This window comes from Ovis aries, chromosome 6 (genome assembly GCF_016772045.2).
Source record: "Ovis aries strain OAR_USU_Benz2616 breed Rambouillet chromosome 6, ARS-UI_Ramb_v3.0, whole genome shotgun sequence".
NCBI lineage: Eukaryota > Metazoa > Chordata > Mammalia > Artiodactyla > Bovidae > Ovis > Ovis aries.
The window spans coordinates 91,725,648-91,752,483 of NC_056059.1; the positions used below are offsets into that span (position 1 = coordinate 91,725,648).

Sequence of the window (26,836 nt, forward strand, 5' to 3'; positions counted from 1 at the left end):
ATCTTAAAAACCTATCTTTAAAGACTTAAATAATAGTTTGTAGATTTGTATTTCTGTTTTGGGAATTATTTTTCTTGGAATTTTGGAGATATTCCTCCACTATCTTTTACTTTCTGATGTTGCTGTTAAAGAATGTGAAGCCATTTTCATCACTGAAACTTTGAGTGAGACCCGTTTTTTCCTCTGGGAGTTTCTAGATATTTTCCTATCCCCAGCATTCTGAAATTTTATGATACTGTGCCTTGTTGTATATGAGTAAAGGGTTAGCAAGACCCTTTCTCCTTCATCCTATGAAAATAGCCTCTTGATGATCTTCTAGCACTGTTTCTCTGGAATCTACTACAGAGGGAATGACAGCTGTGTAACCATGCAGCGCTGCCTAATGGTAAACATAACCCTTGATTGCTAGAGTGCATGAGCTGAGAGATTGTGAATGAAGTATAAATAACTGGAGGGAAGCCATAGCTTTGGGCATTCCTGAATGTGGTGTGATGTACTGAAGTATTCTTGCTGAGGGCTGGAGTGCACTCATGGACTGACTGGTGTAAGAGATGTTGTCTTCTGTATGTGGCATGAGGATGCTAAACTAGGATGGGTCCTGTACCCACCTGTGTAATCTCGTCGTCTTGTACCTGAGCTGTCATTCTGGGGACTGAAGAACAGCCCTGGACTGCTGTGAGGACTTGTGTTGGAGGTTTATATCCCATGTCACTCTGAAGTAGTATGCTCTGTTCTCTGCCTATAAAACCAAGTAAACTGGTGAGGGGATGCCTTTGGGGTCTCATGAATGTGATTGTCTAGCTGAACCCAAAACTATGGCTGCTTATCAAGCAGAGAAAGTACTGAAGTAGGGCCTTGGAAGTGGGATAGAAGTTTAGACCAAAACTCAAATGTGCAGCACGTTATGAGATAAAAAAAAGAACAGAAAAGTGCTGGTGAGATACTCTACCTGGAGGATGGAGTAGGGAGGAAGCTGGTCCACTTTTGACTTAATGGCAGAAGTTGTGTAACCATTGAGATCCCTAGGGCACAAAAGGAAGACTTTAAGGAAGTCTTCATGCTTAGGGTCATATAGATGCACCATTTGCGCCTGCATGATCCAGAGAATGAGTGCTTCCTTAAATTTTGCACTTTACATACCTTTTTTTGCCTCACTCTAGTCCTCATCCTGAGTTGGAAATAAGACAACTGCTCTCCTTGAGGGACAGATGAAGGCTGGAGTGAGCAAATTTATGTTGAGAGGAAAAGTGCCCATTTCCTTCACCAAATATGCATCGGACCTGACCAAAACCAAGCCCCTCAAAGCAGCTCATGGTTGCTAACTGTGGGCATTTCTCTCTTCCCAGTTCCCCAGTACATCACAGTGGCTTGAAATTGGCCATGGTTGAGAGTTATACCATGGACATCAGCAAACACTACAAATCAGGACCTGTGTTCTCCACCCCAGAACCTGTTCAATTTTACCAGCATGTTATGGCCAGAAACCCAGTTGCAGCTGGGCTGACAAAATGATACCACTTTCAGTGGTGCATTCAGCCAAAGGCCGTTTGGAGAGGCATTGGTTACACAGAAGCCCTGGCTACAATAGCTACAGTAGGCCAAATCTGGTATCTGGTTGAAGGACAGAGGTGGGCAGTGGAGCGCACAGAGTTCACGTTTGTGAGTATGATTACAATAAAAGGGGTGGAGCCATTGGGTTGATCCAGAATGAGCCAGGACTCAGACCTACATGGGCTAGTGTGTTACTAGCCCAGTGTGAGGAAAGGGGAAGAGAATGGGCAAACTTCTGAGGGCCTTCCCAGAAAGTTACCCAGAGGTCACACAGCAGGTTAATCTTCAAACCAGCTACAAGGGAAAAACCTTTTTGGAGGCTCACATGTATACTGCTTGGAGAGCTCTGACAAAGTCAGACCCTGCGTTTGATTGTGTTGCTTTATCTTCCCTGGTGGCCCAGATGGTACAGAATCCACTTGTAATGTGGGAGACCTGGGTTCGATCCTTGGATAGGGGAGATCCCCTGGAGGAGGGCATGTTCCACCCACTCCAATATTCCTGCATGGAGAATCCCCATGGACAGAGGAGCCTGGTGGGCTACAGTCCATGGGGTTGTAAGGAGTCGGACACAACTGAGCAACTTCACTTTTACCTCTAAACTGGAGTCTCAACTGATGTCCTCTGCTGCCATCTGGAGATAACTAATGGAAACTCAGGATCGAAAACAGCCTGAAGTGATCATTAAAGCTAGGCTGTTTGAAACACTATAAAGGATGATAACCAGGGGTTTTAAAAGCTCAGCCAGGAGGATGTAGTTAGAACCTTGTTCTACTGTAACTGAAAATAACTCTGGATGAAAAAAGGCAACGTTTCTAAAAGTGATTTAAAAATTATGCTGTGCTCAGGATCCTCTATGATCCACCTCCCAGAATTCTGGAAATAAAAGCAAAAATAAACAAATGGGATCTAATTAAAATTAAAAGCTTCTGCACAACAAAGGAAAATATAAGCAAGGTGAAAAGACAGCCTTCTGAATGGGAGAAAATAATAGCAAATGAAGCAACTGACAAACAACTAATCTCAAAAATATACAAGCAACTTATGCAGCTCAACTCCAGAAAAATAAACGACCCAATCAAAAAATGGGCCAAAGAACTAAATAGACATTTCTCCAAAGAAGACATACGGATGGCTAACAAACACATGAAAAGATGCTCAACATCACTCATTATTAGAGAAATGTAAATCAAAACCACAATGAGGTACCACTTCACACCAGTCAGAATGGCTGCGATCCAAAAATCTGCAAGCAATAAATGCTGGAGAGGGTGTGGAGAAAAGGGAACCCTCCTACACTGTTGGTGGGAATGCAAACTAGTACAGCCACTATGGAGAACAGTGTGGAGATTCCTTAAAAAATTGCAAATAGAACTACCTTATGACCCAGCAATCCCACTTCTGGGCATACACACCGAGGAAACCAGAATTGAAAGAGACACATGTACCCCAATGTTCATCGCAGCACTGTTTATCATAGCCAGGACATGGAAACAACCTAGATGTCCATCAGCAGATGAATGGATAAGAAAGCTGTGGTACATATACACAATGGAGTATTACTCAGCCATTAAAAAGAATTCATTTGAATCAGTTCTGTTGAGATGGATGAAACTGGAGCCGATTATACAGAGTGAAGTAAGCCAGAAAGAAAAACACCAATACAGTATACTAACACATATATATGGAATTTAGGAAGATGGCAATGACGACCCTGTATGCAAGACAGGGAAAGAGACACAGATGTGTATAACGGACTTTTGGACTCAGAGGGAGAGGGAGAGGGTGGGATGATTTGGGAGAATGCCATTCTAACATGTATACTATCATGTGAATTGAATCGCCAGTCTATGTCTGACGCAGGATGCAGCATGCTTGGGGCTGGTGCATGGGGATGACCCAGAAAGATGTTATGGGGAGGGAGGTGGGAGGGGGGTTCATGTTTGGGAATGCATGTAAGAATTAAAGATTTTAAAATTAAAAAATAAATAAATAAAATAAAATGTTAATACTCATAAAGAAAAAAAAATAAATACTAATAAAAAAAAATTATGCTGTGCTAAATTTAGTGTGCTAACACAGTCCTGTATTAAACTTGTTTGTGATTTCCAAGATAAAACGTTTGTGGGCCTTACAAGAACTAGTTAGCCAAAGAAAATAGTTCAGTTGGTTGGAAGTGGAGAAAATAATTCCTGGTAGTCAAAGAGATACTCGTATTAATCCAAGGATATAGGAGTGAGGTGGCTCAGAGGTTAAAGCATCTGCCTGCAATGCAGGAGACCTGGGTTTGATCCCTGGGTCGGGAAGATCCCCTGGAGAAGGAAACGGCAACCCACTCCAGTATTCTTGCCTGGAGAATCCCATGAACAGAGGAGCCTGGTGGGCTACAGTCCACAGGGTCACAAAGAGTCGGACACAACTAAGCGACTTCACTTCACTTCACTAGTGGTAACAAACACTAGATCCATCCTTATAGGAAAATTGCCACAGCTACCGCACAATTGCATTCATCTCACATGCTAGTAAAGCAATGCTCAAAATTCTCCAAGTCAGGCTTCAGCAATATGTGAACTGTGAACTTCCAGAAGTTCAAGCTGGTGTTAGGAAAGGCAGAGGAACCAGAGATCAAATTGCCAACATCCGCTGGATCATGGAAAAAGCAAGAGAGTTCCAGAAAAAAACCTCTATTTCTGCTTTATTGACTATGCCAAAGCCTTTGACTGTGTGGATCACAATAAACTGTGGAAAATTCTGAAAGAGATGGGAATACCAGACCACTTTACCTGCCTCTTGAGAAACCTATATGCAGGTCAGGAAGCAACAGTTAGAACTGGACATGGAACAACAGACGGGTTCCAAATAGGAAAAGGAGTATATCAAGGCTGTATATTGTCCCCCTGCTTATTTAACTTCTATGCAGAAGCACATTATGAGAAACACTGGGCTAGAAGAAGCACAGCTGGAGTCAAGATTTCTGGGAGAAATATCAATAATCTCAGATATGCAGATGATACCACCCTTACAGCAGAAAGTGAAGAGGAACTAAAAGCCTCTTGATGAAAGTGAAAGAGGAGAGCAAAGAAGTTGGCTTAAAGCTCAACATTCAGAAAACGAAGATCATGGCACCTGGTCCCATCACTTCATGGCAAATAGATGGGGAAACAGTGGAAACAGTGTCAGACTTTATTTTTGGGGGCTCCAAAATCACCACAGATGGTGATTGCAGCCATGAAATTAAAAGACGCTTACTCCTTGGAAGAAAAGTTATGACCAACCTAGATAGTATATTGAAAAGCAGAGACATTATTTTGCCAACAAAGGTCCGTCTAGTCAAGGCTGTGGTTTTTCCTGTGGTCATGTATGGATGTGAGAGTTGGACTCTGAAGAAAGCTGAGCACTGAAGAATTGATGCTTTTGAATTGTGGTGCTGGAGAAGACTCTTGAGAGTCCCTTGGACTGCATGGAGATCCAAACAGTCCATCCTAAAGGAGGTCAGTCCTGGGTGTTCATTGGAAGGACTTATGCTGAAGCTGAAACTCCAGTACTTTGGCCACCTCATGTGAAGAGTTGACTCATTGGAAAAGACCTTGATGCTGGGAGGGATTTGGGGCAGGAGGAGAAGGGGAAGACAGAGGATGAGATGGCTGGATGGCATCACTGACTCGATGGATATGAGTTTGAGTGAGCTCTGGGAGTTGGTGATGGACAGGGAGGCCTGGCGTGCTGTGATTCATGGGGTCGCAAAGAGTTGGACATGACTGAGCAACTGAACTGAACTGCAACCTCTTTTGTACTGTTTTCTTAGAAGACCTGATAAAAGTAGAATGTCAGCTGTGTAATCAGGCTACATTAATTATCACTTAAAATGACCCCATTTGAAAACTGCAGTTGGATTGAGAGGACTGTAGATGAATTATAAATACGTGTGGTATGTGTGTTCAGTTGCTCAGTCATGTCTGACTTTTTTCAACTCCATAGACTGTACCCCACCAGGCTTATCTGTCCATGGGATTTTCCAGGCAAGAATACTGGAGTGGGTTGCCAATTCCTTCTCCAGGGATAAATATGTGGTAGGCTCCCCCAGTTTTGTGGGTACTATAACTGAAAACAGGATGATATAATTCTTAAAAATGGAACAATCTAGGATTCAGCTCAGTTTTAAACTGAATTCTTGCTATGGGCCAGGTACTGAAGATAAGGTCTGTGCCCTTGGAGAACTGCATACCAGAGGAGCGGCAGAATTTCCCAACAAATGACCAAAGGAGTAAAGAGAGGAGAAATGAGAGAAGGCCAAATTGAGGATAACTTCCTACAGGAGGGGAGATAGTTTACACTTAGCTGTGGATCACAGTACAAATTAGACCATTGATAAGAGGAACTTGGCCATAAAATTACTATTTAAGAATAAATATTACTGAAGAATATGCATGAGATGGAAATTAAATGCTTGAAGAGACACCAAAAGTAAGATTTAAAACTGTATTATTTAAGCTTGTACAGAGTGCTTTCATTCACGTTTTATACTTAGAGATACTGAGAGAAACCTAAAGCAAGCCTAGGAGAGCCTGTAATTACCACTATTTACCAATGGGAAATCTAGAAATTGAGAGGTTAGATGCCTTGCCTGAGATTACACTAACAAAGTCAGCCTCAACATTGGAACACATTTTTCTGGATTTCTTGCCTATGAGGCTATCAACCCACTCAGCATTTGTCCAAAGCTGAGCTCTGAAACACTGGTTCTGTAGAATGTTAGCAAATTTCTGTTTTATGGTGAAGTAAGTGTCGGACATGCAGAGTGAACAGAGTTAAACAGTCTGTTACTGTGAGATTTCTCAGATGATGTTTTAGGTTGATGCAAAAGTAATTGTGGTTTTACATTGTTGAACATTTGATGTTGGAATATGTAAATAAATGTGGTTATGTTATACATCATTTTAATGCACATTTCTCACTTTATGTTTTTTTGCTAATGACTTATTATTTGCTGCTTGTTTTATATTTATTTTAGAGTATGGAAATGATGTTAGTCAAGACGCAAATTTGAGTGATTTTTTATTCAAGTTCAAAATGGGTCATAAAGCAGCAGAGACAGTTTGCAACCTCAGCAATGCATTTGGTCCAGGAACTGCTAACGAACATACAGTGCAGTGGTGGTTCAAGAAGTTTTGCAAAGGAGAGCCTTGAAGATGAGTGTAATGGCCAGCCATCAGAAGTTGACAACGACCAATTGAGAGCAATCACTGAAGCTGATCCTTTTAACAGCTACATGAGAAGTTGCAGAAGAATTCAATGACCATCTTACAGTCATTTGGCATTTAAAGCAAACTGGAAAGGTAAAAAAGCTCAATAAGTGGTTGAGTCATGAGCTGACTGCAAATTAAAATATTGTAATTTTGAGGTGTTGTCTTCTCTTATTCTATGCAACAACGAACCGTTTCTCAATCGGGTTGTGACGTGTGATGTAAAGTAGATTTTATATGATAGCCGGTGACAGCCAACTCAGTGGTTGGACTAAGAAGCTCCAAAACACTGCCCAAAGCCAAACTTGCACCCAAAAAAGGTCATGGTCACTGTTCATGGTCTGCTGCCAGTCTGATCCACTACCACTTTCTGAATCCTGGCAAAACAACTATAACTGAGAAGTAGACTCAGCAAATTGATGAGATGCACTGAAAACTGCAGCGCCTGCAGCCAGAACTGGTCGACAGAAAGGGCCCAGTTCTTCTCCATGACAATGCCCGACCAAGTGTTGCACAGTGCTTCAAAAGTTGAATGAGTTGCGCTATGTAGTCTTGCCTCATCTGCCATATTCACCTGCCCTCTCGCCAACTGACCACCACTTCTTCACGCATCTCAACAACATTTTGCAGGCAAAGCACTTCCACAACCAAAAAGAGGCAGAAGAGTTTACTGAATCCCGAAGCGTGGATTTTTATGCTGCAGTAATAGACAAACTTATTTCTCGTTGGCAAAAATGTTATTGCAATGGTTGCTATTTTGATTAACAAAAATGCCTTTGAGCCTAGTAATAATGATTGAAAATTCACAATCCAAAACTGCAATTACTTTTGTACCAACCTACTACAATGTGAATTTCTAAGTAGGTGATGTAGAATGTGACTTTTCCTAAACTATTTGATTACAGAATACTTTTCTCGTGGTCTGTCTCTGAGACTAACAAGGAACAGACTGGAAAATGCTGCACCAGCGTGGACTGATGTGAGCAAGAAGCTCAACATGTTCTGAGTGTGAGCAGAGAAACGTAAATTTGATGTAGAATAGTTATGACAAGATGACTCTGGAATAAATTATCTACTTGGGAGAACTTAACCATTAAGCAGAAAGAAGCTGGTACCCCTAAACTAGACCACTGCACATCCATAAATACCTCAGCAATGCTAAATCTGAATGAGTGTGCGTGTATGTATTTCATGATAGAGAATTCACATATAAATAAAGTTTAGAGATAGCAATTGGTATGAATTGTGTGGCCAAAAGAGCCTATTTGTTGCATTTGAACAGGACTGAGGAAAAAAATGCAGCTTGGAAGAAGGTATCATCAGAGACAACAGAAAAGATTGTGGTCCAGCACCTTTAGAAGCAGACTGGCAGCTCACAAGGGGAGTGAGACAGTAGCGGCAAATTCACCTGTGGATTATATATGATACTTAGGTGTTTATTGTTATCTTCTGCTACTTGAATGAAAACGTCTAAAGAGCAGTGTTTTTTGTTGTTGTTTTTTTACTTTTTCCTTCACTGACCTAAGACCTACCCCAAGAGTCTAGAAAGGTGTCTGGCCCTGGCACCCATTCAGAGATCAGTAAGCAGTGAATAAATGAATTAAAGAAACTTAATAAATAAATTCCTGGTAGGAAGTCATAGCTTTGAGATTTCATGTACCTTACAGTGTAGGTATAATATGATTTACTGGAAGAAAACTAATAAGAGAAGTAGTAGTGCATACATCATCCTCTGAACTCTCATTATTTTACTGAACAGGCTGATCATAGATCATCTGGCATTTTGGACAGTGTTTCTGTAGCAAGGGACCAGACTATATATATAAATATACTCTACATGTTAATAGAGCAATCAGGGCAAGGAATGTCAACATTCTCTGACTCGAAAAGTAACTTTGTTAGAAAGGAAGAGCCTCGGGACTCCAGTGGCTGGGGTTAGTCTGTTTTGTTGAGCATTCTTGGACTTGTTGAGCCATCTCTATGCTAAGCCATCAAAAAGGGGAAGGAGCTATCCAGATTTTTTTTTAATATAAATTTATTTAATTGGAGGTTAATTAGAATATTGTATTGGTTTTGCCGTACATCAACATGAATCCGCCACAGGTATACACGTGTTCCCCATCCTGAACCCCACTTCCTCCTCCCTCCCTGTACCATCCCTCTGGGTTGTCTCAGTGCACCAGCCCCAAGCATCCAGTATCATGCATCAAACCTGGACTGGCAATTCGTTTCATAGATGATATTATACATGTTTCAATGCCATTCTCCCAAATCATCCCACCCTCTCCCTCTCCCACAGAGTCTAAAAGACTGTTCTATACATCTGTGTCTTTTGCTGTCTTGCATACCGGGTTATCGTTACTGTCTTTCTAAATTCCATATATATGTGTTAGTATACTATATTGGTGTTTTTCTTTCTGGCTTACTTCACTCTCTATAATAGGCTCCAGTTTCATCTACCTCATTAGAACTGATTCAAATGTATTCTTTTTAATGGCTGAGTAATACTCCATTGTGTATATGTACCACAGTTTTCTTATCCATTCATCTGCTGATGGACTTCTCGGTTGCTTCCATGTCCTGGCTATTATAAACAGTGCTGTGATGAACATTGGGGTACATGTGTCTCTTTCAGTTCTGGTTTCCTTGGTGTGTATGCCCAGCAGTGGGATTGCTGGGTCATAAGGCAGTTCTATTTCCAGTTTTTTAAGGAATCTCCACACTGTTCTCCATAGTGACTGTACTAGTTTGCATTCCCACCTACAGTGTAAGAGGGTTCCCTTTTCTCCACACCCTCTCCAGCATTTATTGCTTGTAGACTTTTGGATCGCAGCCATTCTGACTGGTGTGAAATGGTACCTCATTGTGGTTTTGATTTGCATTTCTCTGATAATGAGTGATGTTGAGCATCTTTTCATGTGTTTGTTAACCAGCTGTATGTCTTCTTTGGAGAAATGTCTGTTTAGTTCTTTGGCCTATTTTTTGATTGGGTCGTTTATTTTTCTGGAATTGAGCTGCAGGAGTTGCTTATATATCTTTGAGATTAGTTGTTTGTCAGTTGCTTCATTTGCTATTATTTTCTGCCATTCTGAAGGCTGTCTTTTCACCTTGCTTATTGTTTCCTTTGTTGTGCAGAAGCTTTTAATTTTAATTAGGTCCCATTTGTTTATTTTTGCTTTTATTTCCAATATTCTGGGAGGTGGGTCATAGAGGATCCTGCTGTGATTTATATCAGAGAGTGTTTTGCCTATGTTCTCTTCTAAGAGTTTTATAGTTTCTGGTCTTACGTTTAGATCTTTAATCCATTTTGAGTTTATTTTTGTGTATGGTGTTAGAAAGTATTCTAGTTTCATTATTTTACAAGTGGTTGACCAGTTTTCCCAGCACCAGTTGTTAAAGAGATTCTTTTCTCTGTTGTATATTCTTACCTCCTTTGTCAAAGATAAGGTGTCCATAAGTGTGTGGATTTATCTCTGGGCTTTCTATTTTGTTCCATTGATCTATATTTCTGTCTTTGTGCCAGTACCATACGTAGTCTTCATGATTGTGGCTTTGTAGTAGAGCCTGAAGTCAGGCAGGTTGATTTCCTCCAGTTCCATTCTTCTTTCTCAAGATTGCTTTGGCTATTCAAGGTTTTTTGTATTTCCATACAAACTGTGAAATTATTTGTTCTAGCTCTGTGAAAAATACCATTGGTAGCTTGATAGGGATTGCACTGAATCTATAGATTACTTTTATACTCATTTTCACTATATTGATTCTTCCGATCCATGAACATGGTATATTTCTCCATCTATTAGTGTCCTCTTTGATTTCTTTCACCAGTGTTTTATAGTTTTCTACATCTTTAGTTTCTTTAGGTAGATATATTCCTAAGTATTTAATTCTTTTTGTTGCAATGGTAAATGGAATTGTTTCTTTAATTTCTCTTTCTATTTTCTCATTATTAGTGTATAGGAATGCAAGGGATTTCTGTGTGTTGATTTTATATCCCGCAACTTTACTATATTCATTGTTTACTCATTCAAATATGAAGGAGAAACCAAAAGCTTTACAGACAAGCAAAAGCTAAGAGAATTCAGCACCACCAAACCAGCTCGCCAGCAAATGCTAAAGGATCTTCTCTAGACAGGAAACACAAAAAGGGTGTATAAACTCGAACCCAAAGCAATAAAGTAAATGGCAGCAGGATCATACTTATCAATAATTACCTTAAACGTAAATGGGTTGAATGCCTCAACCAAAAGACAAAGACTGGCTGAATGGATACAAAAACAAGACCCCTATATATGTTGTTTATAAGAGACCCACCTCAAAACAGGGGACACATACAGACTGAAAGTGAAGGGCTGGAAAAAGATATTCCATGCAAATAGAGACCAAAAGAAAGCAGGAGTAGCAATACTCATATCAGATAAAATAGACTTTAAAACAAAGGCTGTGAAAAAAAAAAACAAAGAAGGACACTACATAATGATCAAAGGATCAATCCAAGAAGAAGATATAACAATTATAAATATATATGCACCCAACATAGGAGCACCACAATATGTAAGACAAATGCTAACAAGTATGAAAGGGGAAATTAACAATAACACAATAATAGTGGGAGACTTTAATATCCTACTCACATCTATGGATAGATCAACTAAACAGAAAATTAAGAAGAAAACACAAACTTTAAATGATACAATAGACCAGTTAGACCTAATTGATATCTATAGGACATTTCACCCCAAAACAATGAATTTCATCTTTTTCTCAAGCGCACATGGAACCTTCTCCAGGATAGATCACATCCTGGGCCATAAATCTAGCCTTGGTAAATTCAAAAAAATTGAAATCATTCCAAGCATCTTTTCTGACCACAGTGCAGTAAGATTAGATCTCAATTACAGGAGAAAAACTATTAAAAATTCCAGCATATGGAGGCTGAACAACACGCTGCTGAATAACCAACAAATCACAGAAGAAATCAAAAAGAAATCAAAATATGCATAGAAATGAATGAAAATGAAAACACAACAACCCAAAACCTGTGGGACACTGTAAAAGCAGTGCTAAGGGGAAAGTTCAGCAATACAGGCATACCTCAAGAAACAAGAAAAAAGTCAAATAAATAACCTAACTCTACACCTAAAGCAACTAGAAAAGGAAGAAATGAAGAACCCCAGGGTTAGTAGAAGGAAAGAAATCTTAAAAATTAGGGCAGAAATAAATGCAAAGGAAATAAAAGAGACCATAGCAAAAATCAACAAAGCTAAAAGCTGGTTCTTTGAGAGGATAAATAAAACTGACAAACCATTAGCCAGACTCATCAAGAAACACAGGGAGAAAAATCAAATCAATAAAATTAGAAATGAAAATGGAGAGATCACAACAGACAGCACAGAAATACAAAGGATCATAAGAGACTACTATCAGCAATTATATGCTAATAAAGTGGACAACTTGGAAGAAATGGAAGAATTCTTAGAAAAGTACAACTTTCCAAAACTGAACCAGGAAGAAATAGAAAATCTTAACAGACCCATCACAAGCACGGAAATTGAAACTGTAATCAGAAATCTTCCAGCAAACAAAAGCCCAGGTCCAGATTGCTTCACAGCTGAATTCTACCAAAAATTTCGAGAAGAGCTAACACCTATCTTACTCAAACTCTTCCAGAAAATTGCAGAGGAAGGGAAACTTCCAAATTCATTCTATGAAGCCACCATCACCCCAATACCAAAACCTGACAAAGATGCCACAAAAAAAGAAAACTACAGGCCAATATCACTGATGAACATAGATGCAAAAAATCCTTAATTCTAGCAATCAGAATCCAACAACACATTAAAAAGATCATACACCATGACCAAGTGGGCTTTATCCCAGGGATGCAAGGATTCTTCAATATCCACAAATCAATCAGTGTAATTCACCACATTAACAAATTGAAAAATAAAAGCCATATGATTATCTCAATAGATGCAGAGAAAGCCTTTGACAAAATTCAGCATCCATTTATGATAAAAACTCTTCAGAAAGCAGGAATAGAGGGAACATACCTCAACATAATAAAAGCTATATATGACAAACCCACACCAAACATTATCCTCAATGGTGAAAAATTGAAAGCATTTCCCCTAAAGTCAGGAACAAGACACAGGTGCCCACTTTCACCACTACTATTCAACATAGTTTTGGAAGTTTTGGCCACAGCAATCAGAGCAGAAAAAGAAAGAAAAGGAATCCAAATTAGAAAAGAAGAAGTAAAACTCTCACTGTTTGCAGATGACACGATCCTCTACATAGAAAAACGTTTCTTGTATAGCCAAACACCAAGGTTGGCCTCAGGGTACCATCCAGATTCTTATAGATTTCCTGGGCCGGTAAAAACTGGACCAAATCACCTGGATTCTTGTTGAAACTCCATAAATGGAGCAGGATCTGATAGCAGTTATCAGTGACCATGTCTCATAGTGAAGCCAGGTGTTTCACACCCGCATCTTAGATTGAGAGGTTCATCCTCAGGGAGTTGAAGTTCCAGATGAGGTGTGTGAGCTAACCAGACTAAGAGAACATATGACATCTAGACCTTCCTGTGGTGTCTGGGAAGCCTTCCATGACTCATGCTGGCACTAAAACTAAACACCCTTTTGCTGAATTTCTTGGCTTAGCCTTTGTTGGGCAAGCTGGCAGATTCCCCCTTCATGTCAAGTCTCAGAGGAGTCAGTGTAGCACTCGCTGGTGACTCTTCCTAGGGCATCACGAGCAAGAGGCTCGCGGGCCTATCCACACGTACCATTCGATTTCATGTTCCTGCTCTCCAGAAGATGGCACATTTCCTCACACGCGGATCACTGTTCTGGGGCACATCAACTGCATCTCTCTATGTGAATGCACAGGATGTCTGTTCATACATTCCAGGATCTGGAGCTCTGATTGAGATTCTTTTTCTCCACTGGGTACAAATTGTCATAGTAAAGGGATAGGTTAACTGTTGAGGATATTTAGTATGTGAAGAGAGGGTTCAGTTCAGTTCAGTTGCTCAGTCATGTCCGACTCTTTGTGACCCCATGAATCGCAGCATGCCAGGCCTCCCTGTCCATCACCAACTCCCGGAGTTCACTCAGATTCACGTCCGTCAAGTCAGTGATGCCATCCAGCCATCTCATCCTCTGTCGTCCCCTCCTCCTCCTGCCCCCGATCCCTCCCAGCATCAAAGTCTTTTCCAATGAGTCAGCTATTCGCATAAGGTGGCCGAAGTACCGGAGTTTCAGCTTTAGCATCATTCCTTCCAAAGAAATCCCAGAAGAGAGGGTTAGTTAAATAGATAAATTTTCTGCTAATTTTTTCAGACTAATCAGTGTTATTATTACCTTTGGATGGGATTCTGGAGGTTATTTGAAGCAATCTCCCAAAAAAGACATAAATGAGGAAACTGAATTCCAGGAAAGATAGGTGTTGTATCTGGATCTGCTGCTCTTTAGTGACTATACTATGAAACAAAAATGTAATTTACTTCCCACTAAGTTATAAGTCTGATAGACTCGGAGCTGACAGATTAGATTACAGTAGCAACAGACCAATTTGAAGTTTTTAATAGGGTAGATTGTGTCTAACTAATAAAACTTTGTCTTTGTGTTTCAGGACTAAAAACTGAAAGTTGTGTTGAGAACATGGGTAAGATATGTTTTAAAGTATTATCTCTGTAATGGGAATTTTATCAGTGTTATTTCTCCCTGGATAGGGAGAACCAGTGGGGTCAGAGCCACCCCACTATACTGTCACACTGTCAGCCCTTGCTCTCTCAAGGCAGAGTTGTGCTGCCTCTCTTACCTTCTCAGGAGGAGGGTGCAGGGATCCACCTTAACCCTACCCCAGCTTTGCCTGTGGCTGTTCTCTCAAACACTGCATTTGCCTTGGGCATGCCAGGACTCTGCCAGCTCTGACCCTAGTCCATCATTACAGGAGCTTAAGGGCTCCTGAAAACCCCTACATGACTCCTATGCACAGAGTTAGACTCATGTTCCTATGTTTTGGCATCTTGGGAAGTAATATTTGGGAGACTGAAGAAGGAATGGAGTGAATATGGCTCAGGGGGAAAGACGCGGGGGGACAAAATGGTAACTTGGTCTGCTTTCTCAGAGGAAAATAGGAGAATATAACAAAAATAATCTTTCTTAGAGGACCATGGGAAAGGTTTGGAAAGGTAAACAGAAATTCTAAGAATGTTCAGGAACAACATCATCAAATTAGACTCAACAGATTTTAACTGAAGTTGCCAGAAAATGCCTTGGGCTGGTACATACTTTGGATGGATCCTATTTGAAGATTTCTTTGTTTAAAAAGTTTGAAAAATAAGGGTCCATTTCTGCCTATCTTCCTGGCTAGTTTTTCTGTGGATTCTTCTTCACATAATTAAAATGAATCTGTAACCAATTGTTTCCAAGATTGAAATTTTATATTTCTCATATTGCCATATTTTGTTTGTATCTTGAATGTAAGCCAACTCAAATCTTTATAATTAATAAGCATGTAAAAATAGACTGAACCTGACATTCACTTCTGAGTATAGTACTATGTAATGAAAGCATGTTTGTATTTTAGACTATTTTCAACCTGTCTACAACCCTGGTAAGTATGCTCTAATTTTAAAAAATAACCCATACATGGGTGTTTAATAGCTCTTTCCTGTTCAGCAAATTCAGTTCTTAGCTGAAGAAAAGGAGTTCTTTGCACCTATGAAGGAGTGACATGGCAGGTATGAAGTAGGGAAGAGAATCTATTCTGGGGAAATTTACCTCCCTTCAAAGGAGAGGGTGGGTTCTCTGGAGATCTGAACAATGTGGTAGTGAGGTTGGTGGGACCTAAAGAGCTAGGCACTCTTTACAGGTCCAAGGTCTCTTAATAGATAGAGCTCTATATTAAGTCATTGAGGTTAGCCTGTGTGACACCAGACATCCAGATGGAAGTATAAAAAGTTAGTGTTTTTGCCTTTCTTAAATAAGCTAGTGTTTGGTATCATTTGACTAAAACGTCTGGGTGTAGATGCGCCACTCCCCCCCCCCCCCACCCCTGCCGCCCGCCCCGTCCCCCAATAAGTTTCCACTTATGGTGATATGGCTCAGGTCACTTCTTTGTATCTAAGTTCCTTTATGACATGTTTGGCCCATGTGGCTACTGTGTGAAGAGAGAAAAGTTTCTAGTCGTTTCTTAAGTATGCAGGTTACTTGACATTTGGAAAGTACTTCCTGTCCTTGTGTGAAGCATTTCATGCATCTGAGGACTTGCTTAGTAACACTTCTTATTGGCTCAGGCAGCGACAAGTTTTACTGGTCCCTTCACAGGGACTTCAGCTACCTCTTCAAGACAAACGTTTTTCTACCTTGTGGAGATTGCTAGAAGACTTGCTGTATGTAACAGTTTTTCTTGGTAGAACGGGCCAGAGGACTGTTCCAGTCCTATTAGCCAACTGTATTTAGTTTGTAGCTGACACTTAAATTTAGTAGCATTAGTTTACTGGATATCAAGTGGATCTTTATGGCCATTTTACTTTAAAGTAGTTGTGCTGTAACTGTGATAACTCCCAGTTACTTTGGTCTATTTTTGAAACTGATAAGTTTCTTTTTGTAACTTAGGTGAGGAAAACCAGAAGCTGGAAAACCCTGGTAAGACATTTTCATAAACTCTGGAAACTTACTTAGATTTGCAGGGCAACTTCCTTAGGGGTGGGAGCAAGTGGGCATAAAATGGTAAGGAAAAGTGGGAAGAAGGCAGAACCCACCTTTAGCTTACGAGTTTGATGTGTCAGAGCCCCTCCTGAGCTCCAGGTGCCCTTCTTAATAAGGATGGTGCAGCAGCTCTCTCTGTCTGCTGCTGTCAATCTGTAGGCCATCCCAGTGGGACAGCTAGAGACAGCACATGTGGAATGAGTTCTAGAGAACCTATTATTTTTTGCTTTATACTAGCTGTTACATGGATAGAGGAAGGTGTGATTAATTGTTTCACAAACTCTTGTAACCTAGGGTGTTCATCAGGGGCATAAAAATGACATTTTTTCCTAAATTAAAATGATTATATATATACGCACACACATGTAAATATATGCCAAAATATATATATGTGTGTGTATATAATCATTTATATATATAGTTGCTATTAGCTGTATCCATTTGATATTTAGTAAATTCTAAAGTATGACTCATTCCCAAGTTTTTTGGTCTTTTTAAAAATAATATTCTTCAAGGATCCTGGGACACAACCATGCTCATAAATTACTGGTGAGATTAGAAATTCAAACTTCTCTGGAGGACAATTCCAATAATCTGTATCACTAGTCTTAAAATGTCCATACGTTTTAACCTAGCTGTAACACTTTTAGATATTTGTCCTAAGGAAATAAACATAAAAGTTTGTGTACAAAATATGTATAGACATGTTTGTACAGTGTTACAGTAGCAAAAACTTATAAATAAACTTAGTATCCAACAGTTGGACATTGTTAAATAATTTACAGTTTTATTATGAAACACTAACCAATTTAAAAATCATGTTTTCAAAAAATATCTGAAGATATGTTGCTGTTGTTTAATCCCTGAGTTGTGTCCGACTCTTTGTCACTCCATGGACTGCAGCCCACCTGTCCATGGGATTTCTCAAGCAAGAATACCTGGAGTGGGTTGTCATTTCTTTTTCCAGGGGATCTTCCTGACCCATAGATCGAACTCATGTCTCCTGCCTTAGCAGGCAGATTCTTTACCACTGTGCCACCAGAGAAGCCTAGAGATAAGAGAAAGTACTCACAGTGACAGTAAAAATCACAGGATAAAAACAAACTCTATACTCAATACTGTGTAATGGCCTTAGTGGGAAAATAATCTAAGAAAGAGTGGGCATAGGTGTATGTATAACAGATTCACTTCACTGTACTTCTGAAGCTAATACATTGTAAGTCAGTCATACTCCAATAAAAATTTTAAAAAAGGATAAAAACAGCATATGGAATATAATGTCAAATTTATTTTACAGAGTCGAACAAACTTCCATTTATAAGATAAATAAGTACAAGGAATATAATGTACAACATGATTATAGTTAACAGCTGTGTAGTGTATTTGAAAGTTGTTAAAAGAGTAGATCCTAAGAGTTCTTGTCACAAGGGAAAAAAAATTTCTTTTTTGGTATTTCTATGAGATGCTGGATGTTAAACTTATTGTGGTAATCATGCCACAATGTATGTAACTCAGGCCATTATGTTGCACACCTTAAACTTATACAGTGTTTTATGTCAGTTATATCTCAGTAAAATTGAAAAAGTAATGAAAATGTATGTAGCATATACACATATACATATATTATAGCAAAGAGACAAGAAGGAAATGTACCAGTATTAAGAATGAATAGCTCTGATATCTGGAGAAGGAAATGGCAACCCACTCCAGTGTTCTTGCCTAGAGAATCCCAGGGATGGGGGAGCCTGGTGGGCTGCCGTCTATGGGGTCGCACAGAGTCAGACACGACTGAAGCAACCAAGCAGCAGCAGCTCTGATATCTGGGATTATGAGTAATTTTTAATAAATTCCTATATTTTTCTAAATTATCTATAATTATATAATCAAGAAATTTTATTTAAAAAATTAATCATGACAAATATAGGTCAGAGTCTAAAAAATATAAATCGATAAGAGAGATTTCGCTTTATCTAGAAAGTGCCTGGATCACTGGCCATAGTTCTCTCTGTAAGTTAGGCACCAGTGTGCTAAATCTCCTTCGTTTTTACCGAAAACTCTAAAAACTTTGGGAATGGGTCACCTCTCACTTGTACATAGTTATATAAGGTTAATTTTCAAGCTTACTGCATTTATCATTACATAGTTCCTATTCTCATCTTTAGAAGTGAAAAGCCAGGCATCCACTGTCTTTCCTGGTAAGTGATCCTTTATTTACTCTCTGAGACTAGCTGCAAGGTTAGAAGGAGATACGAGGACTCCTAGAATTAAGGACATTACTGGACATGTAGAGTTTGAGGAATAACTTAAGCCACAACAGAGGAACTCTAGTTATTGAGAGCTGCTTATGTTCCATGTAATAATGTATTTAGCACTTTTATAATCGTCACTTACTACAAACGTGCAAGGTGTTTCTTTTGCATAAATAAGGGACTGAAGGTCAGGGATTTATTAAGCCTGCCTAGTCAGAGATTAAGCCTGCCCAGTCAGAGAGCTAATAACTGTAATGACAATAGAACTAAACCAAGCAGAGTCTTAGACCCAGTACTGTTTCATTCAAAAGCTGGTGTACTCAGATTGCCTTATGAAGACAAGGTTGGCTAGATCGTGAAGTCCTTGAAGTCCCGCATCAGGAGTTTGGGCTTTGTCCAGTCTGAGAATGAAGAGCAATTAAAAGGAGTTTTTATTGTTACCGTTTCCCACCCCCACCCCCTGCTTTTTAAGTCTTGGAGATGGGGGCTGGTATACCCAAAAGGGAGTATTAACAACACAAGATAGTTGATTAACATTAACCAGTATTCATTTCTGTCTTCAGGTATGAAAAGCCAGGAAGCCACCCAGATACCTGGTAAGACAGCTTTATTTACACTCTTGGTCCAAGTATGAGAAGAAAAGGATTCCTCCGGGTATTAAAGAGAATATTGTCATGAGACAACTAGTCATTAATATTTCCCCTACAGCCTCCTTCCTGCCTGTCTTTCTACAAAATTTTAGCTGGAGAAGAGAGTAGGAAAGTGCCTTTCCTCCCTAGTGTGTGTGCATTCTCAGAGCAGGAGAGTTAGCTCTGATGGGGGCAGGCAGAAGGCAGGCTGCTACAACCTGGATGCATGCAGTCCAGCCTTAGATTCCACAGCTAAAGGTATTTAGTAGAAACTTCGACTTTATGCAAAAGCTGATTGTTAGCTTTGGCTGTTAATAAAAGCATCTCGGCACCTAGGATCTGCAGGTAACTAAGGATAGTATTCTCCTGGCACAGAGGCACTTAGTGAGGCACCATGACAGAAGGCTTTTCTGAGTCTGGCATAGATTTGCACAGTGAGGGTCCATGTAGCCAGAGCTTTGTAAGTAAAAGCCAGAAACTACAGTGCAGGTGGGCTCTCTGGTGCATGTATCACTTGAGTTCATGAGACAAGAAGGAGTTTGAAAATTGTACTTACTGGAACAATCTGCAAGTCACTGAAAATTTCTTTCTCATTTAGGAATGAAAATTCCAGAATCTTTTTCACTACCTGGTAAGCAATGTTAGGCATGCTGGAGAGGAGACTGCCAGTCTGGGAAGTATAGATATAATTGTCACCATTACATATGCAGGGAGGCTAAGTACTTTGCACAAGATCACATGAGCGAAAGATCTAGGTTCTTATAACCAAATTGTTGTTCAGTCGCTAAGTCATGTCCTGCTCTTTGTGGCCCTGGGAACTACAGTGTGCCAAGCTGCTCTGTCCTCCACTCTTTCCCGGAGTTTGTTCAAACTCACATCCATCAAGTTGGTGATGCTGTCACCCCTTCTCCTCCTGCTCTTAATCTTTCCCAGCATCAGGGTCTTTTCCAGTGAGTTGGCTCCGTATCAGCTGGCCAGAGTATTGGAGCTTCAGCTTCAGCATCAGTCCTTCCAGTGAATGTTCAGGGTTGATTTCCTTTAGGATTGACTGGTTTGATTTCCTTGCAGTCTGTGGGAGTCTCAAGTGGGTAGCCATTCCCTTCTCCAGGGAATCTTTCTGGCCCAGGGACTGAACCCCAGTCTCCTGCATTACAGGCAGATTCTTTACTGTCTGAGCCACCAGGAAAGCTGCTATGACCAAGAACCAGTTTCTTAAAATGTATGGTTCCTCAAGTGTTTTTCCATTATATTTATCATGCATATTTAACCTACCTTTAAGATATAACCATGAAAACAAGTATATGAAAAAGTGTGAGGCTATTGCTGAACGCAAGGCTTGTGAGGGGCCTTGAGTTTCTGTGGCCGGAGAAACTGAACAGTGTAACTCCTGTCAAGTCAGAAGGACCTCAGAACTTATGCTGATAGGGGAGGAAAAAATATTAAAAGGCTCTCAAACTTAATTTTTATCTCTGAGACAAGGGGAAGACAAGGAGAAGGTTTAAAAAAAAATAAAGACATGATCTAGTATTTTACCAGAGAACTATGGACAATACAAAACTTCTGTATGCCTAAGAATTGTCATCTTTCAAATGTGGCTAACACACATATGTTGCCTTATGGAGATACCTGTAAGGCCTATGAAAACACAGAATCTCAGGGTGCAAGCCCCTATCCAGTGCTTATAAATCCTTTCTTTTGAATTCATAAGGTGTTTTGAAAATAATTTTTGGTAGGTTTTGTTATTACAGAATGATCATCTGTTAAGGAAATTAGATTTCTGGCATCTGCTAAATGGCATCCATCCACACAGCACTGAGCTTTGCTTAACGTTGCTGCCTTTGGGTACTGCATGCTGTGGGCAGGAACCAGCCATTCAGTTCACTGTGACCCAGAGAGAGAGGTTCCAGCAACACTTTTATATTCACCCAGATTTGAATGATTGAACTTACTTGGCCACAGCTTTGAAGTGAACCTTTAATGACATTGATGGCACACTTTGTTTACATCTCTTCAGCTCGCTGGACCTGAGTTTACATAGTACTCTCATTGGCACCTTACTTGGCACACTGGGCTTTGAAAGGCAGTTGCTTAGCAAGGTATGGGGATGCACATGGTCTGTGTAGACAGACCCAACTTCATGAAGTCTCTCCTCTGCCATTTTCCTCTTGGTAACTTTGTATAAGTTATTTCACTTTTCTGGACCTCTGCTTCTGCATCTGTAAAACAAGGAAAGCTTCTGTCTTGCAGGACTAAAGTCCTGATTTAGGATTAAAGTCCTAATGAGATAAAGCACTGATAAAACAAATGGTGGGTTAAAATAGTAAATGGTAGTTGCCTTTATTATTATCTGAATAATAAATCTTTTTCTCATTTAGAAATAAAAATGTTACAACCGGATGAAAACCCTGGTAAATTCTTTTTATAAAATTCTTTTATGTATGTGGGGGTGGAGGCACCTTGGGGTTCTGAGTCCTTTACTGTAATCGCTCACTGAGCTCCATCTTAAGGGGTCTGGACACTTGGGCTGTACAGCTTGACATCCAGTCTGCAAGCCACAGGGGAGGTGCTGAGGACTCCTTTCAGTGTGAGCAGTGGACTGCTCTTAGGGCTCCCTGGGTCAGGCAGAGACAAAGGCAGCTGACCTGAAGCTGGGGCAGTGGACCTCCAGCTGCGCCTGTCCATTCCAGAAGGGGCAGGTTTCTCCAGGTGAGCAGGCTACTGAGGGAATCTGTAGTCACAGGAATGGCAGCATTGAGTAGGGGTGTGTGAGCCCTGCACAGTGTGGGACATGCTTTCTGCCCTCCTTACTGCACTCTCCATGCCCTCCAGCAATAAGCCGCTCAGTTTTGCTAGGACTGTTTTGTATTGTGCCCTTTCTTAGAAAACTGTTATAGTGCAGGCTTTTTAAAAGGTGATGTTAAAACATTTACACAGAATCTCATATAATCCAATAAGAGAAGTACTGTCACCATTTCAGAGATGAAAACATGGAATATAGGGAAGTTAAGGAACCTGTAAAAGGCTAGGACGAGACAATCAAGACCCAAACTTCTCAAGTTTTGTTCATTTTCTGTTGCATGACACTTGTCTCCCAGCTGGATGTAGTTACAGAAAATACACCTCTAATCTGAGCTTCTAGAATTGGTATTTGGCTTCAGAGCCATCAAAATATGGCAATATTGCAATATTTTAGCACACTCGGAGTTGGAATAGCATAGTAATTAAGAGCAGAGGCTTTGAAAGCAGGTATTGCTCCCACTGATTACCAAGCATAAAAGTTGTGATTTTATGCAACTTTTGGGGAAATCTGTATAATATGGATAAATCTACTACCTACTAGGGCTGTAAGAAGTAAAAGCGTTAATGTACGTTAAGTATTTTGTCAGTGTGTGACACAGTAAGCATTCAGGAAATGGTAGGGCTATAGTTGCACTTGGGAATCTGAGGTTAATATGTAAAAAAGACTTTTCTATAAACAAGATTTTAACTTTTTGAAATGGAAACACACATACATTGTAAAAAAATTTCAAAGCATGCAAATAAGTAAACTTAGACCCTCCCCCAATACCTGTAAGTCTATCCTGCCCTTTAGTCCCATACCCAGAGATAACCAAGTTTGCTTAATCATTGAATGAAATTTTTTTCTCTTTGGTGTACAATGCAATTAACTGAACCCCTGTTTCTATTTTAGAAGACAAAAGCCAAGATATCAACCAGCCTAGTAAGAAATATTTCTTTTCCTTAGTTGATAATGTCTGTTTCTGCAATATACAAAAACTGAGAAAGTTTTTTTAAAAAAAGACACCAATCTCGAGTTTAAAACATCCTAACAGAATATAATGTCACATCCAAATACTTGTATGTGCAAATGGTGGGGGCAACTTGATTTTGTTTCTTAAGCAGTGATTTTCAACTGTATATAGAGACTACTTTTTTAAGCATTGATTCTCAACTCTATCAACCCAATTCTTTTAGAACAAATATTTTATAAAGGTATTCTGAAATAAAATTCTTAGATAAGACCCACTTGCACCCATAAAAAAATCAAGTAATGTCCTAATGATATAACAAAATTATAAACATTTCAGTATGTAAATAAATGCCTAGATTATTCTACATAATGAAGTAGTCATATGATTGTATTTAATTACACAAATAAATTTGGATTTAAGAGAAACCTGGAAGCTATTCTATATAAGAAAAATGAAAGTGAAGAAATACTGTGGGCTTATTAGGTAGAAACTAATTAGATACTAAACTAATAATCTAAACTTATTATATAGAAACTAATGTTTCTTAAAACTATCCGAATATATTTTGCTTATATGTAAAACAGGTCCTGGATATAAATACATTTTTAATTTACATATATGTCTAGCAGTGCATTTGAAATTTATGTGGAGTGGGTCAGTTTTTCATTGTACAAGACTGTCCACAGCATGGATACTGGTCTTCTACTTCTATACCCCACTGCTGTGATAATCAAAAAATATCCTGACAAGCTTGCAGACTGCCTTAGTAGGCCCTTGAGAACCACTGCTCTCTAGTAACAAACTAATGCGGGAGTGCATCTGCCTGTCCATTTTCCCATAACTGCATGTTTATGATTATGGCAAGCAAATACATTTATGATTTGAAGGTTTTATAATATTTCCACGGTTTCACTTATGAAATGTGAATGGTGAGCCCATCTGGGTATTTCCAGTCTTCCCTGGTAGTCTAAACCAGAACACAGTCAAAAGTCAGATGTCTGCATTAAGGGCAGTGTGAATCAGACCATCCCGGATGGCTGGACTCTACTGAACCTCTCTCTGCTAGTTCAGATGGAAGGGAAGTGGTTTTCTCCAGAGTAGTCTTTTATGTATAAAGGGAAAAGTTTTTTTTTTTTTTTTTCTTTAAATCAGCTTGCAGGGCTTAGTGTTTTAAAAAATGCAGCTATATTCCATTGTATACTGGTAGAATATACATATGAAATATAGACACAGCATTAAATTTTATCTTTTATATACAGAAAATGAAAATTTTCAATTGCTAAGAAATTCTAGTGAACTTGAACAATGAAAAATTATTTTTGTCTACTTAAATACTAAAAAGGCTGTGGAAACCTGGATAAAACTTAGATCAACACACCTTGATGATGTATATGAAAATATATCCCCCAGTCTGTAATGAACTGTATTTAAAGCTGTCCTGGTTAGAAGTACTTCATGTATGTTTCTTATCTAACTTGTCTGTTCATATATTCAGGAAATATGGTGTCAGTGGATGAAATGTGATACTCAAAATGACGTGTGTCAGTGACTGTGTGTTCTCATTAACAGCTCCAGCTCCAGCAGTTCCAGTTCCAGGTCCCAAAAGCCATCCTTCTGCATCTTCTGGCAAAATGCTCCTTCCCCAGTGTGGGACATTCATCATCTTCATCAGTATAAATCTCGGTCGCTCTGTAGTCTGATACATTCTTTACTTGTACTTTACATTGTACTTGAAATACAACTACAGGCATCCCACAGAAATCATCAAAAGGAATGATGTATTTTTCACTTGTTGGTCAACATTCAGTTGATAAAATGTGAATGTTATTCACTTAGCAATCTGGTAGTAAACCGAGATACCATAAAATTCGTTTTTCACTTATTTCTGTATTAATTTTATGATTGTAAAAAAATGTATACTTTTAATTCAATAAAAGACTTTTAATTTCAGTAGAATTGCCAGATATTGAAAGGTTGTTGCTAAACCGCGAAAAGACACCGGGATTCTTGGCCTCCAGAGGAGAAAAATTCAATCCGGGGCCAGAAACAAGGCTTGATCGCTCAGAGCTTTTGTGTAATAAAGTTTTATTAAAGTATAAAGGAGATAGAGAAAGCTTCTGACGTAGGCATCAGAAGGGGGCAGAAGGAGTACCCGCTTGCTAGTGTTAAATGGAGTTATATACTCTCCAGTGAATCAAAAGAATGTCTGGAGGTTGTAAAGACCTCACCAGACCTACTCCCATAATTTACATTTTAAGATAACAGGTTTAGTCAGGTTTGATCCAGAGACTGTCCTCAGGCAGGATACATTATTGTTACATAATCCTAAAGAATGTAGAGGGAAAAAAAGTTTGTTCTTTCTTCCTCCTTGAGAATTCCAGACCCCTTTCTCCTTGGGGACCCCTAGACTTCTTATCAACCTGCCTATGAAATGACTCTCTCGATACTAAAATATCAATAATGCTAGTGGTTAACATGAATTTAATTCCTGAATTGGAATTTTAAAGGTGTTTTACTCATCTTTAAAGGATCAGACTTTGACTTCAAATAGTATATTCTTTCAGTCTCATTTTCCTTCTATATATGAACACTTTATATTTTTACAAACACAACAGTTTACTAAGTGTTTCACATACGTAGTCCCTAACTTGAACCTCATATTAACCTAGGAAGGCAGACAGTACTAAATGAATATGTGGGCTCAGTAAGAAAGGAGGATGAGGTAAGTACAGTAAGGTGCTCTTTTCCCCAAGAAAGAGTGGTTGAATGGTAACAGATTTAGGCATGGGCTTTGATAAGTGACACTTGTTTACAGTACCAATGTTTCAGAAAGAACTTAGGCCATTTTCAGAGATACAGAAAAACGTCATGAAGTCTAAACTAGGTGTTAAGGGTTTTCATGTTGAGAATTTTGAGTGAACTATCCACAAGAACCATTATGCAGTTCACAGAACTTATATAAATTGTGCTGGAGAGCACAACTTAGTCCTGAGGCCAAAGTTAGTCTGATTTCCATCCAAATCTAGAACTTGATTATTTGCTTGGAGCACAAGTCAGGTACAGACCAGGGCTGCTTATCTAGCTAACCAGCTGCATGAACAAGGCCTGTAGCCTGCCTTACACATGCAGTCACCAGCAGAATCCAAACTTAGGAGGCTAACTGGACCTGTCTTTAAAACACAGACCCTGAGCCCTGTTTAGGGCTTGTAAAATTAGAAATTAAGAATATGACAGCACAGAAAATTAAAGGCTAGAGAGGTGAGCATGGTTAGCCATCTGTCCCAACAGAGATGTTGCTCACTGAGGAGCAATTCTCATTTGTTAAATCACCAGTTCTTCTACAGTAAGAGGGCGTGCAGAGGGGCAAACTCCTTTCACCTTTGGCTACAAGGATGAGAAAGAGGTGTTAGAAGAAACAGCCCACTAGCCTTGTTTGTGTCTCCTACACAACTGTTAGCTAGTCTGCATCTGGACAGATCCCTCCAGTGGTATCTCAGAGGGGGCCTCTGGATACACAGCACACCACACTCCTCGCCATCCTCATAGTAACACAGTGGCAGGGTTCATAGGCTGTTGATGACACCTCTCATCATAACCCAAAGCATGATGCAGAAATGCAGAGTGAAAGCATTCCAAGAGGGGCTAACATGATGCAGTGAGATGTGCCATGTGTAGTCAGAGAAATTGCTTAAA

General features: G+C 39.5%; 1 protein-coding gene across 23 annotated transcripts in view; it reads left to right on the top strand.

The window, feature by feature from the left end:
- ART3 (ADP-ribosyltransferase 3 (inactive)) overlaps window positions 1–25,093 on the top strand; it is a 151,390-nt gene extending 126,297 nt beyond the window's left edge. For 5 of the 23 annotated variants that reach the window (XM_060417256.1, XM_060417254.1, XM_060417253.1 and 2 more), the window contains 9 exons: window positions 14,430–14,462; window positions 15,390–15,416; window positions 16,421–16,450; window positions 18,676–18,708; window positions 19,326–19,358; window positions 19,990–20,022; window positions 21,767–21,799; window positions 23,083–23,112; window positions 24,713–25,093. In XM_060417256.1, coding sequence (XP_060273239.1) covers window positions 14,430–14,462; window positions 15,390–15,416; window positions 16,421–16,450; window positions 18,676–18,708; window positions 19,326–19,358; window positions 19,990–20,022; window positions 21,767–21,799; window positions 23,083–23,112; window positions 24,713–24,843 — 383 coding nt within the window. In that variant the 3' untranslated portion in view covers window positions 24,844–25,093. Of the gene's footprint in view, window positions 1–6,562; window positions 12,014–14,429; window positions 14,463–15,389; window positions 15,417–16,420; window positions 16,451–18,656; window positions 18,709–19,325; window positions 19,359–19,989; window positions 20,023–21,766 lie in introns of those variants that run through there. The other 18 variants (XM_060417257.1, XM_060417252.1, XM_042251517.1 and 15 more) reach the window with 11 other exon arrangements.
- The last annotated feature ends 1,743 nt before the right edge of the window (window positions 25,094–26,836 follow it).